At 38.8% G+C, this 19,180-nt stretch overlaps 2 protein-coding genes across 4 annotated transcripts; one reads left to right on the top strand and one right to left on the bottom strand.

Moving 5' to 3' along the window:
* Window positions 1-37: 37 nt before the first annotated feature.
* becn1 (beclin 1, autophagy related) lies at window positions 38-3,976 on the top strand. Of its 2 annotated transcripts, none has more exons than XM_088438755.1 (12): window positions 38-210; window positions 373-505; window positions 611-675; window positions 756-814; window positions 1,022-1,112; window positions 1,193-1,329; window positions 1,777-1,971; window positions 2,080-2,226; window positions 2,296-2,445; window positions 3,155-3,215; window positions 3,289-3,431; window positions 3,550-3,976. In XM_088438755.1, exons 2-12 carry the CDS (start codon window positions 379-381, stop codon window positions 3,716-3,718), a joined length of 1,344 nt encoding a protein of 447 aa, XP_088294881.1. In that variant the 5' UTR covers window positions 38-210; window positions 373-378; the 3' UTR covers window positions 3,719-3,976. The 2 variants fall into 2 exon arrangements, with proteins under 2 accessions (XP_088294881.1, XP_088294880.1); XM_088438754.1 differs by having other exon boundaries at window positions 1,019-1,112.
* Window positions 3,977-4,712: 736 nt separating this feature from the next.
* LOC148409409 (serine/threonine-protein kinase tousled-like 2) lies at window positions 4,713-17,579 on the bottom strand. 2 transcript variants are annotated; one of them, XM_088438752.1, is made up of 21 exons: window positions 17,260-17,579; window positions 16,012-16,106; window positions 15,660-15,725; window positions 14,370-14,439; window positions 14,186-14,220; window positions 13,963-14,058; window positions 13,042-13,149; window positions 12,480-12,572; window positions 11,504-11,614; window positions 10,190-10,326; window positions 9,953-10,105; window positions 9,018-9,084; window positions 8,835-8,932; window positions 8,684-8,765; window positions 8,505-8,596; window positions 7,941-8,030; window positions 7,494-7,663; window positions 6,933-7,071; window positions 6,749-6,860; window positions 5,818-5,925; window positions 4,713-5,719 (listed from the first exon to the last, which is right to left on the bottom strand). In XM_088438752.1, exons 2-21 carry the CDS (start codon window positions 16,099-16,101, stop codon window positions 5,519-5,521), a joined length of 2,118 nt encoding a protein of 705 aa, XP_088294878.1. In that variant the 5' UTR covers window positions 16,102-16,106; window positions 17,260-17,579; the 3' UTR covers window positions 4,713-5,518. The 2 variants fall into 2 exon arrangements, with proteins under 2 accessions (XP_088294878.1, XP_088294879.1); XM_088438753.1 differs by lacking the exon at window positions 13,963-14,058 and having other exon boundaries at window positions 17,260-17,578.
* Between the last annotated feature and the right edge of the window lie 1,601 nt (window positions 17,580-19,180).

Genomic DNA, 19,180 nt, shown 5'->3' with positions numbered 1-19,180 from the left:
GATGGCGCGCTTATTATTTTCTACGGTTCTATTAAAAGAAGAAGAACACGTAAACATCAATACGGAAGTGATGTGAAAAACAGTGACCCTCACGCGAAGTGTTTTTTTTTTAACATTCATTTGTATTTCTCATTACCATTGCGTGGTCGTCGAATTTATCATGCTGTGATTGCAACAAGGACGTATTACGTGAATTTGAACCTATATAAGGTATCCGCGCATCTATATTCACTTAAATAGCTTCCCGTTGCTTAGCTACGAGCTAACCTTAGCAGTTTTGGGGGAAATACATCAACTCCGAATAGAACTTGATTTTGCGACATTATACGATCTCGCACGTTTCGATAAAGTTTTCCTTCTTTTTTCTTTTAGTGAGCAATGGAAGCTTCCAAGACGTCGAGCACGACGATGCAAGTTAGCTTTGTGTGTCAGCGTTGCTGCCAGCCTCTCAAACTGGACACGTCTTTCAATGTGCTGGACCGAGTCACCATCCACGAACTGATAGGTATGGATTGATGAACATAAAGATGTAATGCATTAATCCAATTCACGAATGTGTCGGTTATTTAGTGTCTATTATAACGTGACGCTTGTGCATGGCTTCTCTCAGCTCCATTGGTGACTGTCACACCTAGCAAACAGGCAGACTGCGGTGACGGAGACGCAACAACAGAGGTAATATCGATGGCCCTTTCCCCGTACACTACGGTGTTGCATTCCTTTCATTCTCGAGAATTAAAGCAAATTAATTTTAGGAGACCTTTCTGGAAAACAAACAAGACGGCGTCTCAAGAAAATACATCCCCCCAGCACGGTGAACATATTACTTTTTGAAATTAATTATTTGTATATATATTTTTGATGAAGATGTAGGTAAATATGTAGATGAAAAAGTTAAATTATTTTAAAAACAACTGTTAACATAGACTGCACTAAGAAACCTTATAAAATGTGCATTGAATCTTGCACAGACAAACAAGACAGTATGGCTTTTTTTTCCCACTGGTGGCCTTGTCAGCAGGATGATGTCCACAGAGAGTGCCAACAGCTTCACACTGATCGGAGATGCTTCAGATGGAGGCACCATGGAAAATCTAAGTCGCAGACTCAAGGTGATGAACCTGCAAAATAGCTAGATTAAATGACAATATGTGATGTATGTTGATTTTAATGATTGTGTTTGTCTTGGCAGGTGACGAGTGACTTATTTGACATCATGTCTGGTCAGACGGACGTGGACCATCCGTTGTGTGAGGAATGTACAGACACCCTGCTGGATCACCTGGATACGCAACTCAACATCACAGAGAATGAATGTCAGAATTATAAGTGAGTCATAACAAAAGTGGTGATTCTGTATTTTCAAGTATGTTTATGACACAAAAAGTTCATGAGACTTGAACAGAGTTTCCGCAAATATCAGCTAATATAAATTATTTTTAACGTCGTGACAGGATATTTTTCTTTTCAAATTAAGAGCAAATTAACTGCAATGTGAAGTCACGTAGTGCTAAATTGAGTTAATGACTCCTTTGCAAAACATTGTATACCTTTTATTTAGTTAAGTGTTATGTGGATTCTGAGTCTTTAGTGATGCAATTTTACGACAGACTCCCTGAAATGAAAAAAAACTATGTTATAGGGTCTATCTCGGAGTGGCTGAACATAATACTCCTACAGATACCATGACAAATGAAGTTCTAAAACGTGGCGTTTTTGCCATTATGCATTGAAAAACAATTGCAGATCTTTTGGGCTTTTTTTTTCTGTGTTTAGGCAATGCCTGGAGCTCCTGTCGCAGCTGCAGGTGGAGGATGAGGAGACGCTGCTGGGCGAGCTGGAGCACCTGAAGGAGGAGGAGGCGGCGCTGGTGCAGCAGCTGGAGGCTGTGGAGGAGCAACGGGCAGCTGTAGCCCAGGAACTGGCCCAGAGCCGGGGGCAGGCCCAGCAACTGGAGACGGAGGAGCTACAGTAAGTGTCAGAAGAACACTAGAAGAAGTACTACTTTCCTAATAGCTGTTTTTTTTTTTAAATACAAGTCCTGAGTGGTTAGGTTCACTGGTGTTTTCTATGTGTCAGGTATCAGAAGGAATACAGCGAATTCAAACGTCAACAGCTGGAGCTGGACGACGAGCTGAAAAGCGTCGACAACCAGATGCGTTACTGCCAGATCCAACTGGATCGACTCAAGAAGACCAACGTCTTCAATGCCACCTTTCACATCTGGTAGCATCGCTGTCAGACATCCTGCAACCGCAAAATATGTCAATGTTTGAATGTTTCTGTCCCATCCAGGCACAGCGGCCAGTTTGGTACCATCAACAATTTCCGTCTGGGTCGCCTTCCCAGCGTGCCAGTTGAGTGGAACGAGATCAATGCGGCCTGGGGGCAGACGGTGCTGCTGCTGCACGCTCTGGCAAACAAGATGGGACTGCGCTTCCAGAGGTCAAAACTCACTTGGGTGCTTGGAATAATTCAAAACAATGAACCGGCCAATAGCATCAAAAGCGGTTGCAGAAAGGCAGGCGGGACTTGTATCAGACGTTTTCTTGAATCGGTCTTTCAATCATGAACTAGAAATTACAAATTAGAATAATAGAATATTGCCATTAAGTTGATTCAATTTTAAAGTGCAGGATCTATTGTAAAGATGGGGAAATGAAGCTTCATGAAGCACCAGTGATATGTGTTGTCCTGCTCTAGATGGCGCTCTCGGTTTAAAGAGAAAGACAAGTGCAGTGGAACTGTATTAAATGTTCCCTGGCTTTAAGTAAAAAATATCACAAGCGCTTCATTAAGCTGTGTTTGGTCATCTCTATATCTGTTATATGTGTTTTCTTTGGGTTTTATTTGGGGGGGTTAGTATCAAAATCTACTTAAGTTAAATACCCTAAAGGAAAGCTCTAATGTTTTTTTTTTTTTTTTTTTTAACTGTGTTAAGTTTCCCGATTGCAGATGAATAAACAGAATGTTTTAGCATTTAGAATGATAATTTATGATCCGGGTGATGCTTTATCATCTGAAAGGACATTAAATTCACAGCTGTATATTCTGATTGGCACTTTATTTGTAAAATCATTTCTTAATAATTGTTAAATAGATTTTAATGAACCAGTTTTGACCTTCTCTAATACTCCGTATTCTCTATCCTCAGATATCGCCTTGTGCCCTATGGAAATCATTCCTACTTGGAGTCCCTTACAGACAAGTCAAAAGTAATAAGACTCTTTGGTCCAGCTTCAAACCCATTCATTTTTCCTGATATATATATATTTTTTTTGGTTCAAGGAACTTCCACTGTACTGTTCGGGCGGCCTGAGGTTCTTCTGGGACAATAAGTTCGACCACGCTATGGTGGCCTTCCTCGACTGCGTGCAGCAGTTCAAAGACGAGGTGGAAAAAGGCGACACCGGCTTCTGCCTCCCATACAGGTTAGATGATCAAACACTAAAATAGCAACACCTGCACCAATGCAAGAGAAACAATACTTCAAATCCAAATGTGACTATAGATAGTTTAAAAACTTGATGTTTGTGCGTGTGGCATCAGGATGGATGTGGAGAAAGGCAAGATCGAAGACACGGGCGGCAGCGGCGGCTCGTACTCCATCAAGACTCAGTTCAACTCGGAGGAGCAGTGGACAAAAGCGCTCAAGTTCATGCTCACCAACCTCAAGTGGGGGCTGGCCTGGGTCACCTCGCAGTTCTACAACAGATAGGAAAACAAAAGCCACAGAAAGGGCGCGAGAAATAAACGCGGGCATGGAACTGTTGGAGAAGGCCCAAGATATTCTTTGCACCAGACTTGAATGTCTAACTTTCACTGTAACACTCTCATTCTATCAATATTATAGTTACAAAATTACAGATATTGAAGTTGGAAGATATCAATGACAAATTATGGCAAGAAATGTTGATGCACGTTTGAGTATCATGTATGAAAGGACTAATGTTATAATAAAGTTTGACTCCCGGTAGAGATTTGATTAACTAGAACGAGAAATGTATCCATTTAAAATTACAACTTAGAACAATAGGAAAAAAATTGAGAGACAATGCTATATTGTAGTGATGTTTTCACTCATCCGAGTCGTACTCAGTGTAAAGATAAAACAGTAGTGCAATGGAAAAGTTTTCTATTTCTTCTGTCTTCTTTGACACAAAAGTGCCATCTAGAAGAGTCAAAAACATCGCAAATGTTTCATAAAGCATTAGCCATCATTACTTGTTATAGATGACGATTCTTTAAAATTACCTGTCATCGGGGTTTCGGTGGGCAAATTTTTGTGTAGCAAAAGCTTAAAATTCATGTATGAAAATGTAAATTTAATTCCCTGTTCAGATAGATCAATTATCTGCGCTAATATTTAGAATTTTGACGAATACGGGTTTCCATTTGTTTTAAAATATCTGATAGCCAATAGTAGATCACTTTAAAAGTGTTAACTTCAGGTATCTACTAATTTAAATGTCAAGTATGAAACACTATGAAAGAACAATACTATAAATCAAAATTACTGTCGGTCAGACTTTCAGAAGGCAGGAATGTATGAGTTTTATAAATGTCTTGAAACACCAATGAGGAGACAAAAGTGAGTTTACAGTCCATCCCTCACAATTGGAGAATTTTTTTTTTTTAAAACACTGTGATCCCAAAAGCCTGCAGTACCTGTATCTGTTAAGAATGATGTTCAGGTATCAAAACAACCAAAATGGGGTAACCAAATATTTATTTTATTAGTTACATACTATAATTACTTCTGCTGAGAATATATCCTCTTTTCACAACACTCATTCACTCATAAGAGACCCCGGCCTTTCCTCTGAAAAGCATAATTTGTAGCAGGGGTTACATGGTAGAATATTTCATAATCACATTAGCTGAGAGCTTCCAGTTCAATATTGAAAATAATCTGCCCCACCTGCTTCTCTACTTTGGTCTTCCGTCACTGAAGCCCTTCCAAAAAAAAAAAAAACTCACTGCAGGGGGGTTAATACTTGCAATGCCTTCTTCAAAGACTAGTAGCCACACTCCTCAAAAAATCTTCCACTGGACAGATGAGTGTCGCTTGTTCAAATTTTTGGTGCTTTAAAGCAACGATTCCAAACCTCTGTGCTGCAGGAATAAATAGATGAAAATGAAGCTTCATGAAGCATCTTTGAAACTCTGACTCCCCTAAATGGTGCTCTTGGTTTAAAAATGAACACTAGAGGAGTGGAAATGAATGCAATTTCCCCGGCATCTATCACAAGTGCTCCATGAAGCTTAGTTTGTGCATCACTACTATTTATGCCATATAGTAACAGGCACAACAATTAATCAGATGCTCTACTTTTTTTTCCCTTGTTGATTTGTGAGTTCTATTTACTTTCAGTATAGAAGGATGTTTACATATGTAAACAATGCACGATCGGGAGTTTTATAAGGCCCCCTAAAACGAGTCGAAGCATTAGTGCATGCGTACGGGCAACGGCACACAACGTTTTGGACGACGACACCCTACGTCCAGCGCGAGACTTCAGTTGGAGGCGCTGTTTCCGTAGCAGCTTGAGGTGGAAGGGAAGGGAGGGGCGGCGGGCGGCGCGCCGGCATTGCCGCCGGCGGCGCCGCTGCCGGCGAGGGTCTTTCGGATGGTGGGCATGAGATAAGGTTCCCGCGATAACTGGAGCACGTCCACTCGGTCCTCCTTGTGATAAGCGAGGCAGCGACGGATGAAAGTCTGTGAAGGCATGACATATAATTACCGCATGGGCCAAAGCCATACAATATGGTTTCAAAAAGGTTTGGAAAAACTATATTGATGTATTTGTGACGTACTTTTGCTTCTGGGGTGACGACAGGTTTTGGGGGGAACTGCACCTCGGTAGCTTTGAGTATAGTGTTCTCTTGGAGGATGTCCTGTTGGGATTGGTTATGACCAAATGGCTGGAGTAAAAGAAAAAAAAAAGTTACATGAGAACATCTATGGTTGTTTAGCATTTCTGGTCTTATTTATTTTGTTAATGAGGGAAAAAATGGTGTGAATCTTATTCACGTTACAAAAGGCCTATGAAGAATCAAAAACTTACTTGAATATGGTTTCATTTTCAGAGAAAGATGTCCTAAATTTGGAAGATGAAGATGTATCTTATGAATTGGAACCTAACAATACTATTATTAATTCCATGTTTGATTTATTAAACTTTGGAACGGCATTCATAGTAGTACCGCTATATATATTTATTAGCAACTCCAGAAGATAAATCATGTGATATCCGTGCGCCCCCACTTAGGTACCCTTAGAAGTGAATTTATGTACCCCCATTTGAGGAGCACAGTATTCAAAGAAATGATAAAATATGCTTTTAACCAAAAAATATAAAATTACAAAATAATGGTGTATTTTCATAATAAGTTTTTTTTGTGAGTATATGTGAATAGTCACATTTTTAAGAGAAACAAAATATAGTTTAGCATAGTGCAGTTCTGTTTTTAATCACTAATAATACTAATTGGTCGATATTGAACAATGCAGTCTTATTCTAAGAATTTGATGAAATCTTAGTCGCACTAAAAATAATAATAAAATAATAAAATGAGAATAAAGTCATGTTTAAAACAAAAATTCAGATTACGAGATGATAACAGGGAAAAGACTTGTAATGATAATACATTTTAAAACAAAAAGATTTTAAGATTTATTGTGGTCTAGTTCGAAGTGAGTGAGAAAATGAGAGAATGAAAAACATCGCAGCAGCATTCCTGTTACCTTGCGTCCATATAAGCTCTGATAAAAGATGACTCCAAGCGACCAAACGTCGACTTTGTTGGATATTTTAGGAGGCTCCTTGCCAACCACGAAGCACTCCGGGGGAAGGTACCTGGAGATTACACGGCACGTGCGTTTACATATGACGCCCTTCTCGCCCTTGTGCCGTGAGGAAGCTCAGTACCAGTAGGTGCCCGCCCCCTGCGAGGTCAGCTCCATGCCATCTGATGCGCTGTCGCTGTCGCTGTCCATGATCTTGGACAGGCCAAAGTCGGTGATTTTGATTTCACCGCAAGCGGAGCCGTTCACCAACAGGATGTTTCCTGAAATGGAATATGAAGAGGGGCAGTAGGAAAACAAAACCACTCAGAAAATAAGTGCAATTATTTAAAAACGCCTGCAGATGGAACCAAAACAATACAAATTCAGCCAAGCCCCTAGGGTCATGACAGTTGTTTTTGTTGCAAAACCGTGAAAATAACATAAAGAAGGTATAAAAAAAACTCAGTATTCCTTGTCGCAACACGCTGTAACACAGGGGTCCACTGTACTTGTGAAGGACAAACCAAGCTTAATAAAGCGCTCTTTAGATTCCTCTAGATGGCACTCTTGGTTCAAATAGAGAAGGGAGATTTAATACTGTTTATCAAGAGCCCCATCTAGTTGGTTAATAAAAATAAATAATAACAATAACTCAGGTGCTTAATGACGCTTCATTTTCCCATTAATAATAAATAGTGAATACCTGGCTTGAGGTCATAGTGAATGATGGGCGGCCGGATCTGATTGAGGTACTTGAGGGCATTGACAATCTGCATGACGACGGAGCGGCCTTCTTTTTCGGTCATCAGCTTGTTTTGCTTCAAATAGAAGTCCAAGTCGTTGCCCTCGCAGTACTCCAGCACAGTGCAGAACCTGCGCGAATCACACCAAAAACATAAACATTTCAAATGGTGCAGAGCATTTTTTACGTTGCAGCTCGCAAATGTGTTCAGAAGTGGAATATTTTAATTAGCGAATCAAAAATATAATTTTCTTTATGATGTATAGTCACATGTGCATGTGAGCTGCAGGTGTTATTTTGTCTATTTGGGGACGCTATCTATATGGGATAAACTTGTTATTTATTTGGCTTTACTGTACTGTACTAAAAAAAATAATTTAATCATGAAAACACTGTGAAAATACTTACGAATCCGTGTCAAGCGAGAAGTAGTCATACAATTTGACTATCCGGGGGTGATCCAGTTCTTTGTGGATTCTGTACTCTCGGCAGGCGTGCCTAAACAAAAAACAAAAACAAACACATTGGATACTTTCATTTATGTTGGATAGAAGAAATTAAAGAAAATTGTCAATGTATACACCAGTGTCCTTTTTTTTTTTTTTTTATAAACTAAAGCTAAACCTATAAGGACTCTTTCATGGTGAAACATAAGCTCGAAATAATATTAGAAGTGTTTTGGGATTATAGATTGTTCCAATGAGATGTTCTTAATATTTTTAAACTACTACATTTCAGTTATAGTTTACCTTTTAAGTACAACATATTTGCATTAAGAGCTGCTTGTTTTAAACACTAAGGTACACAAATTTACATTTTAGTTGACTCGAGACTTGTTTTTGCATTTACCTGCATTTGCTAAATACTCTGTGGTACTGTATGGGCTACTATTTGTGCAAATAATGGCCTCTCTTTTAATAATGCCTGAGCTGAGTTGATAAGATATCTCCAAAATGTCAGCTTTGGACTCACTTGTGGTAGTTCTGCTTCTTCTCCTCCCGCCAACTCTTGTTGAGCTGGTGGATTTTAACGGCCACATATCTTTGCTCGGTTACATCAAAAGCCTGGAGGGGGGAAAAAAAGCAAACCATAAAGATTCTACAAGAAAAATATGAAGTCATTTAACATTATTAGTAAAGTGCTCACTGAACCTTATAAACTTCACTGAAGCCCCCCCTTCCAAGCAGATGTAAGAGCAGATATCTGTCGTTGAGCGTCGGGTGGTCTTTAAATCTACAGCGAGACCGCTTTAAGAAAGTGTCTGGAATGTTCCATCCGGCAACTGAAACGGACGAGACTTACTGCGAAGTGTCCTCGTTGTGAATTCTCTTCAGCTCCCGTATGTGCAGGTTCCGAACTCGCTCCAACCGCTCCAACTCTGTCTGGATCTCCGCCTCTTCCTGCAAGGACGTACAAATTCAACATAGCGCTGCTTCAGCGTCTCTTCTGACTTGCATTTTGATTTTTTTCAAAGAGCCGAGTTACCTTTTTTAGATGACCGATCCGAAGTTTGAATATCTCCTCTTGCTCGTGATACTCTGCTAGTGACAGCCTGAGGAGGAAGAAGTAGTGTCAGATTTGACCCCAAAGATGTCATAAAAATAAAAAGGGATACAGTTCGTTTATCGCGGGGGTTACGTTCCAAAAATAACATGCGCAAAGTGAAATCCGTGAAGTAGCCAGCTTTATTTTTTTATTGTTTTACAATGCAATACTAAACTATTGAATAAAACCAAAAATCCAAACCTGTTTTAAAGCCCCAAATTTGTTTAAAACAATCATTTTAATATAGTAATACAAAATTGGAAACATTGCCACTCGCGTATTTCACAGTCCCAGCTATGCCTCTTCCGCACATTGTTATGAGTAGGTTTTCAAGCTCTTTCTTTTTCTGAGCAAGAAGATTTTTATAAACGGATATGCCCGGACATCGAATTGAAACGAAGCCTCTTATATCATAACAATACACTTGAAATTTCAATTTATTACAAAAGAAATCTAGGTAAAAGTCAGATTTCCAAAGCTGTGCATTTCTCCGTTGCTCTCGGTAGAAACACAGACGTGTGCGTTTCCTCTCGGCACGCCTACGAGTCACGTGATTGGCTCAACGAGACCAAGCTGTCAATCAATGTGCTTACTAGCACGTTTGTGTGTGTGCGCTGAGTTTTGCGCAAAGGAGAGACGAAAGTAAGCTTTTGATTCTCTTGCCTTTTGTAATAAATTGACAACTGAAAAACCAATACAGAACAGCGTCAATATTTTATTTCGAGACAACAGTAAAGCCCCGCAAAGCGCTGTAAAAAATATCCACACTGTAAAAAAAATCCGTGAAGCGGCAAACCCGTGAAAGATGAACCGCGATACAGCGAGGGATTACTGCATACATAATCCTAAACTAGCCAGTAAAACATGAGACTCACGCTTCATTCTCCTGGCCGTTGCTCCTGCTCTTTCGTTTGTTGTGCTCAGTGCTGGGCGGCTGCATTGGAGACACGGGAGGAGGCTTCCGTTTCCCCAGCAGCTTCCTCTGCCTCTCGATGTCCTCACGCTGGGAGTTGATGCGCTCTTGTTGCCTAAAAGAGTGCACAACTTGCAAATCGGCGACAAAGCTTCGCCCGATACGTAAAAGGCGTCGTCGGCGGCGGCCGTGCGCTGACTTGATGAGATTCTGAAAGGCCATTCCGTCGGCCCACTGCTCGGTGAAGGAGGCGCCGTGTCGAACCGTGGTGAAGTGGCCCAGACGAAGACGGTCCTGCATGCTCTTGTCGCGACACGCCCTCTTCTCATGCTTCGACTAACATTTGGAGAGAAAAAAAAAAGGAATTTAAGTGATCCTGAATGCAGATAAAATGATATCTTGACAATTAATTAGGATTTGTCTCATCCCGCGACCAAACTCTTAAATAAAATTTATCGGGGGCAGCATCAGAGCCACGATGCACAAATCTGTGTAACTGATGCTACAGCAAAGGTTTGTATTCTACTGCAAAATATAATTGATCGAAAGAGGCTTTAATGCCATAATTCTCACTATGATAAATGTGTAAACTCAACATTGTAAAACAGTGTAAGAACTTTGGCATGCGTACATAAAGTGTGTAAATGTAACAATAAGTCATATATAAATGTAATGGTCGAAGTTCTGACTTGAAAGTCAAAACTCTTACTTTCAAGTCAAAATTCTCACTTGATCCTCAGAATTTAATTTTTAAGTCCCGAGTCAGATTTTTTTGTGTAAATTTTGACTTTCAACGGAGAATTCCGATTAATAAGTTCTCTATTTTTCCTTGAATTTAAAGTCAGAAAATTGAGAATAGTCAAAATTCAGATTTTAAAGTGAGATTTTCAAATTTTAAACTTTAACGTGACTATTCTGACTTTAAATTGAAAACCTGAATCCTTGGAATTCTGAATAAAGTGAGGATTCAGATTTTAAAGTGAGAACTCTCACTTTATTGTTAAGAGTTCTGACTCAAGTGAGAATTCTGAAGTCGAACTTCAGTTTGAAGTCAAACTTGTAGAAGCTTTTCTCGAACAGAATACTCACAAGTCAGAATTTCATGATTGAAGTTAGAGTTGAGTCAGAATTTTGATTTTTGAAGTCAGAATTCTGAAAATGCCAGAAATCTGATGAGTGAAAATTTGATCTTGAAGGACAGAATGAGCACTGTAAAGCCGGAATTGAAAATAAAATCTCAACTGAGAGGTTTCGTACATGAGAAATTGTCAAGATTCTGAGAGAAAAATAAAAATCCTGTCAAGCCTTTTTTCCTAGTGGTCCTAACTCACTTTCATTCGATGGAATGTAAAAGCATTACAGTACCATAATTGCTACATCTTTTTGATTCACTTCACCTGAGCTGTGGCGTATCTGAAGAAGGTTCCAAGTGACCAAGCGATGGCTTGTACTTAAAATACATGTAAGTTGGATCACTCGTAAGTCAAGGCATCATTGTATGTGCACCACGAACCTTTTCAACGAGAAGCTTCTTGCTCATGGTGACGCACTTGTTGAGGCGCTCCTTGAAGCGCTCCAACATCTTCTGCTGTTCTTCCACCTGGCGCCGCAAGTCGCAGTTGGCCTGCAAAAACATCAGATATTAAGTCATTGCTTTTAATGATTGGTTGCAGCGGTGGGAAATTGAAGATTCATGAGGCAACTGTGTATTTTTTTTACCCCTCTGAGTGGTGCTCTTGGTTTTTAAATAAAAACTGGAGAAATGGAAAGATATTAACTCTTTCAGTGCCAAGCGTTATTGGAATAAAAAAACCTTAAGAGGGCCAGTATTTTTGAGCATTTGAGTAAAAAGGTGAGTACCTTTCAAGACTAACAGAATATTGTGTGCTATGTCTACGTAAATATAGGTGCTATCGTATGAAATATTGATTTCCATTCCTTACTTTGAATTGCATGGAGGTAATGTCTTTTTTATAGGTGTGGAAAGACTGCCATCCAATGGTCACAGTTATCACTACAGTGCTCATTTGGCTTATATTAGGTAAGCATTTGTCAAGGGTGTCAGCCCCTCTCCATAAAAATAAAATATATATTTGACCAGAATTTTATCATTTATTATTGTTATTACTATTTTAAAAGACGAGAATTTTCATCCATGGCACTGGATGAATTAAATTTCCCTAAATTAAATTAAAAATCTCACAAGATCTTCATGAGGCTCCGTTTGACAATCACTACTCTGTTAGCTATCCTTCCTGTTTATTTATGGTTAATTTTCTTTCATTTTAGCAAAGTCTAACCTAAAACACCACGAGATTTAAATATCATGAGTTGAATGTGGTTCGGAATGCAAATTAATGTATTGCCTGCGTTTTTTTAAAACACACTGGATGATGACCTTGAAAAAAAATATTCGCATATCAAATTGCAATATTGACGAAAACAAAAACAATTATTTACTTTTCAAAATACAATCGGCTACCACTTACCCTCAGCAGGTCATCTATCCGTCCTTCTTTTTTCTCCAGGTCGGAGTTCTTGTTCCTCTCCATTGCCGTCAACTTCAGCAGTGTCAGCTCAGACTTTGGCAAGGACAGCAAAAACACGTTCATCACGTTCGGTTCAGTCATCGTGGTGTCCTGGATTCTAGACATGTCCTCATCATGTCAGGTGGGTTATTTTAATGCAGCATAGCAGCTAGTAAAAAGAATTCATCAGTGTTTCTGCTCATTCAAATCTATTTTTGTTTTAATCTTGATGGGGTGTTATTATTTTAATGCAGAATAACAGCGAATAAAAAAGTCATCAGTAATTCTAATATATTTTTGTTTCAATCTTTAATTATGGGGTGTTATGTGTAGAATTCTGTAGGAAAATTAAATTACTATGTTAGGGGAAAAGGTTTGTAAAGCAACAATGTCCATAAACGCTTTCGGGATTCAGTCGCAGAAAAACGGATTAAAAAAAAAAAAGGAAAGTTCTGGTCTCAAATGAGCAATAATGTGTCATATGTTGGGCTGAAAATGGAACACGCCGATGTCGCCTCAATACCTGGGTGGCTTTGTGGGAGCAAAAATGCGTGGGCGCCATCTTGACAGAACTACACGATGACGAGTCGGTGTGGGCCGAACCTGCTGACGAAGGACTGCTCTGCTGGAACTAGAAAACACACATACAAAAACATATTATAGCCAGAAATTTAAAATACTCCTGTAAAACTGTTCTGCAATATTTATTAAAAAAAACAGGATGGCAGTGAAAAGAAATAAAAAAGTTTATATAGTTTTTTTTTTCATCCAAAACAAAAATGAGAAAATAAACAGAAAATAATGTACATACAATAACGTTATGATAAGATTGAGGATTATGGCTTCAAGAGGATTACGGCTTCAAAATATTTTTATTTTACATATATATATATATATATATATATATATATATATATATATATATATATATATATATATATATATATATATATATATATATATATATATTATTTTTAATCCTTTTTTTGTACAGAAAAAAATACAAATGATAAGAACATCATTCAAAATTTTTGATGTGTTTTTCCCCTTGGACATTTGCATCCAGACAAGCTTTCAAATGGTTTCCGTCAAGCAGGCTCGTCTCTCAGAATTAATTAGCATAAATTCCCCAAGATTAATGGATTTTTTTTTCTTTACAGATAGGAAAATAAGTGCTTCTTCTTTGATTTTTTTTCTTTGACAAAATGTCATTGCATCAACGGTTATTGGTAGCTAACCCTTAGTAGATACAGCAACCACATTGCTAAGCTAGCAACACTGACTTTCCTTTGTAAGGTAGCTCATCTTTATTTGCGGCAAGAAGAAGAATGCGCCTAAAAAAAAAAAATCCTCGTGATTCAACCGTTGCTTGTTCAATAATATAATTTGTGAAATCTTGGCTGTTTGGGTTGCCATCCTAGCAAGGGGCCAAGCCAAGTCTCACCAAGGGATAAGACAGCGAGTGCTGGGAAGAGCAGCAGCGCACCAGTACAGGGACGCCACGGGCCGGGCTGGTGCCCGAACCGCTGCTGCCAGCAAACTGGCCGCACAGTGCGTGCGAGTTTTCAAGTCAGGGAGAAATGAAAAGAGAAAGAAGACAGGAAGTGTTAAAACGTGAGAAAGGAAGTAAAAGCTCCAAGGCAAGAGTCACTCATAATAGCGCTCACCTCAAAATAATCACTCGATTTGTGTCGTCCTTTTCCTGCAAGGCAAATAAGAAGGAATGTAGAAAAGTCAATAAATATTTCAGAATTCATTTTTGATTGAACTATTTATCGTGAGTGTAATTATAGTTGATGAGCCGGCCATATATTGCGCGTGGTTGATTCACTCGCAGATTAGATCATTTACCTTGACTGTTGGTGTCACACGGGTCGATTTTTCGCTTTCTGCTTCTCTGCTCGGCCTTCTTCTCTGGTGTCTGAAAACAAACATTGTCACCTTAGTTCTAATGGATAAGACACATTTTGCACTTACAATCAAGTGGGAATTGGTTCTTCAAACACTTAGAGGACAACACACACAACACACACACACAGTGGTAAATTACACTCGCATTTATACTTAAGCGGCTCATCTCAAATTTTGTTTACCTACAAATGCGGACCAATTAAAAACAACAAAGATATTTATTTTGTGTTTTTCAAGCAATGATATTGATCAAAACATTCTTTGAAATTGATGGTTGAGCTGCAATGATTAATTGATTAATCCAAAACCAATTATTAATTGATAACCATTTTTTGATGATTTGAGACCCAGTTCGATCTAAATCTTGCAGTTTTCCATGTAAACACTTATTATCTTCGTGTTGAATCAAAATAAAACATTTGCAAATATTTGCTTCTACTTTGGGAAAAAAAAGAAAAAAAAACACTGACATTTTATTACCTTTTTTTCTGATACTTTACAGACCAAACCAGTAAGTGAATCTTAGTTTACTTGCACTGTTAATTTCAATCAATGTTATGTTTTTAAAGAAACAGATGCAAATTAAACTTTATCCGATCCATCGTTTGATAAAATAATCAGATCAATTCAGTGGTTCTGAAGCCTTTTCCAATGAAGAAACCCCCTGTCAAATATTATTATAATATTACTAGGAAAATCTAAAACAAGTGCTATGCCACTTGTTTGATTTATTCAACTTTGAAGCTACATTTGCAAAAGATGGATTGAATAAAAAGGAAAACTCAAAAAAAAGGTATAGTGTCACAAAAAGTTACTAAAACACAATTTAATAAGTTACTTCATGTTCCAATTAATTTGCCCTAAGTTTGAAAAGAAAACGCACTGTTCCTGCCATTGCATTAAAAGCATTACATTAGATTTGCCTTCACATACCCCCATTTGACAACCATTGGATTAATTGATTATTAAAACAATCAAGTGCAGCCCCAATTGATGGGCTAATCGGTAGAATAATTGATTCTAAAAATATTTGACAGCTGAAGCCCTTGTTTGAACCAAGTAATATGGCTATTGGTTATGTAACCCTGATAACTAACAAACTCTTTTTGTATAGGTCTCATTTTGGCTCGCTGTACTATCTGCGTACCCAAATAAAGCAGACATCACGCCGTAATGTACGACACAGGAATGAGCGACAAAGTGCCTTGTGATTCCACAGGCCGAACTAACCTCCACTTCCTTGTCGCTAAGGGACCCCACGCTGCACAGTGACTGGCTGGATGATTCACTGTTGATCTGGAAAGCAGAACACAGGACAAGACATTAGATCCATTAGTCATCTGCTACTTATACTTAGAACAGAACAGATGTGTGCTATTCTATTTGCTAGAGTTATGCTTCTATGTGTGGCTTCATTGCGCACCTCTTGTGTTGCTAAGAAAACAGAGTAACCAAAATATGAGAGACACACTGGCAAAATTAGTGCTGAGATCAGGGGCTGTATTCAATTATGTAACATTGAAGCACGTGTAGATGGAAAAAAAAGAAAAAACATTTCTTTGGGGGCATTGGGTCCACTCACCTTGGTGACGGCGACTCCAGTGAAGCGAGCTTCCAGCAATTCCTGCCGGCGAGGGTCCAAGCCTAGAGCCTGGCTGTGAAGTCCTTCCATCGTGCCTTGAGAACGAAAGCCAAAACAAACAACCTAGCAAACAATTAAACTCGCATGTCGATTCGGCTTCCAAGTCAGCAACTTGCTGAACTTGCCCGCCCAGTGCAATCTGACCAACAGTGCTTGCACTTGCAAAGACTTTCAAATGGATATGGGATTTTAATTGATTTTTTTTTTATTTGATGGGATTTTAATTGTTTTTTTTTTTTTTTTTTTTTTTTTGAGAGTGGCACCAACATACCCTTAAAAATATTACCAAAAACTCTGCTCTTTGCTCAAAATGTGACTGTAGAATGTGATTGCCCGTGAAGAAGAATCTACTGTCTGTCTGAACTGGATGCAAAAAAAGTTAACACATATGACAAATGGAAGGTAAAGCATATTGAAAGATTTCAACTTTATTTTGGGTTATTCGGAGAAACTTCCAATCAAGGCAGATTTGTATTACACACTTAACTGCTTTGTCCTTCATTTTTATTTCTCATGTTGAAAAGATTTTATGTTCTTCCCACTGAGTCATACCGGTTACGTTAGTGGTGTCAAATAATATAGGTCTCATTTCTTATCTCACAATAACCTGACATTTGAGCAGGGGTGTGTAGACTTTTTTTTAGCCACTACCTATCCATGTTTCTAAATTCTCTTTAGATGCACGAATCGTTAAAATTAAACACCATATGACGACAAATTAGCTGTTGTGAGAATTGTATACTGATATAATCAAAACTACCAATTGCGTCGTATTGAGTGACATTTAATCAGTCGACCATTATGACCAAGCAAGGCAGAGATATGGAAACTTGCAATACATACCCTCAAACTTTAATGTAAAATTTGAACCCGTTTGAGTGACACTTATTGTTTGACATTAAAAAAATAACGCCGTGACATCGATGACAGCCACGCTTACGTTAGCCACTTGCTGTACAGTACAGTGCAACACTAGTACAGTTACGAAATTTAGCATGCTAATTACATCTTCGATATTGACAACAAACTGAAAAAAGTGTCGATGCTTGACGAGCACTTAGCAGAAAGTTTAAAAGTGTTCTTAGAGCTCGTATGTGCGTGTAAATCGCCGTTTAATACAATGACAATGTTTTATCGATGTAAATCGTAACTAGTGCACGTTAGCATTAGCCGTCCAGTTGCTCTCACCTGGGGAGCCTTTAGCTCTTTAACTGTCAATCACGGCCCGAAGCAGAGCGGCTCCGCGGCGTCCATCCGGCGGCGAAAAGAACCCCTAACAAGTCCTGCGCACTCGCTGCAATGCATACATCCAAAAATCCATTTGCAACATTTAATCCCAGTTATTGAAAGACATTGGTTAGCTTAGCGGACGCTAGCTAAGAGATGTAGTGTTGGCCGGTGTCCGCCGGTGTCATCCAGGCAAGAGGCCGTGATCCTCGGGGTTTCCTCCGTGTCTCGGTATCTCAGCACGGGTGAGACCTGGTTGGAGCCCCCCCACACACCCCTCCACTCTTGATGGCCCTGGTTCCCCCACCACTCCTCCTCCTCCTAGGTGACCCCTGTCACATCACTGCACCGTTCTTTGAATTTCCCCTAAGATGTCTTCTTCTACAAGGAGTGAAGGTGAAGTCATGCATTCCCGTGCGGTTCTCAAGAGATGACAAGCCCGACAGAGAGAGTTGAAGCTGGGCTTTACGGCGATGGTGCCTCTCTCCGGTTCTCCACTGATAAAGGCGACGGACGACTGCCAACACTTTTTACAAAATCATGCCCAAGAAAAGTATGTGGTTTAACATGTTTACGAATATTTTTCAGAAGTTGTCAAAGTTTTTTCACCAATCATCTAAAAAAAAAGTACACCGTCATATCCAACATCAAAATGTTGGATAAAATGAAAAAAAAAAAAAAGACAGACGTTTTATTTATAATCAGTAAGCACTATTTGAGCGTTATCATCGACAAGTACAATTTTATTGACATAAAGCCACTTAAAGTAACAAAGTAATGGTTGAGAGCAGTGCCATTCAATTGACTAAAATGTTCTTTATTCATTACCTCACGATTATTTTCTTCCTCGAAGAAAACAAAAAGTAAAACTAATTGAACATTCATACAACGAAATTGACAATCTCGTTGACAAATAAAAGACGAAAAGAAAAAAAAAACATAGTGAGAAACTCCAATTAGAATAGGGAATCATACGCAGGTAGGAGAAAAGAACCAGTCAAAAAAGGGACAGGCGGGATTTAAGTGAGAAGAGAATCAATCAGAGGCCGTTTTGAGCAGTGCCCGAAAGCTACTCCCCTTTTTTAATCACGCTCCCGAGAAGAGAGCATTCGGCAAATGAGAATTCAGAAAGATACGGATGAGAATACTTTTATAAATTATTTATAGGAAACTAGAAACTAAGTGGGATATGTTTTTTGTTTTCAAGTTGTGTTTACTGTTTTTCCACTGCTTCACACTCTAGTCCGATAGGTGGCAGTACAACACCAAAGTTGTTTGCGAAGCGTTGAATACCAAACGCCACATGATTTTTTTTTCTTTAAGAATTAAAAAAAATAATATAGTAATTGATGAAAGTGTGAAATGCTGTCCACGGCTGCAAGTAAGCGATATGATTTGTACTCCCGTTTCACGTTCAAAGGTGAAAAAAAAAATGGTGAAAATGTGGCACTCAAAAGGAGCAGTTGCAACCTATAGCCAGGAGGGAGTAGTAAAGTGTGTAAAAATGTGTACCGTTAACCTGACACTGCATCATAACTGCAGCTGTAATATTTAGCTTTTAGTCACCAAAATTGGGTACACAAGTCAAATGCGTGTCTTCTTCCATCACGTGGAAGACCATTCAATTATTTTATCCGTCACAATCATAACTAGATGAGCAAAGGTACAATATTTGTCATACATAAATATATTTCTGACCAATTTAGTGAAAGTGACGCACCTGATGTTTTCTCACAGCACACTGGTTGGAATCACGCCTATATAATAGTGATGGACAAATGAACCTTCATGAAGCACTTGTGATATTTTTTTACTCCTCTAGTTGACACTTTTGGATCAAAGAGAGGGGAAATCGATACAGTTCAACTGCACTAATGTTTAT

Source organism: Hippichthys cyanospilos, chromosome 17 (assembly GCF_059441005.1).
Source record: "Hippichthys cyanospilos isolate Australia breed blue-spotted pipefish chromosome 17, RoL_Hcya_1.0, whole genome shotgun sequence".
Taxonomy (NCBI): Eukaryota; Metazoa; Chordata; class Actinopteri; order Syngnathiformes; family Syngnathidae; genus Hippichthys; species Hippichthys cyanospilos.
The sequence above is the reverse complement of the archived record's forward strand: the minus strand, read 5'-3'. Positions and strand labels throughout refer to the sequence as shown.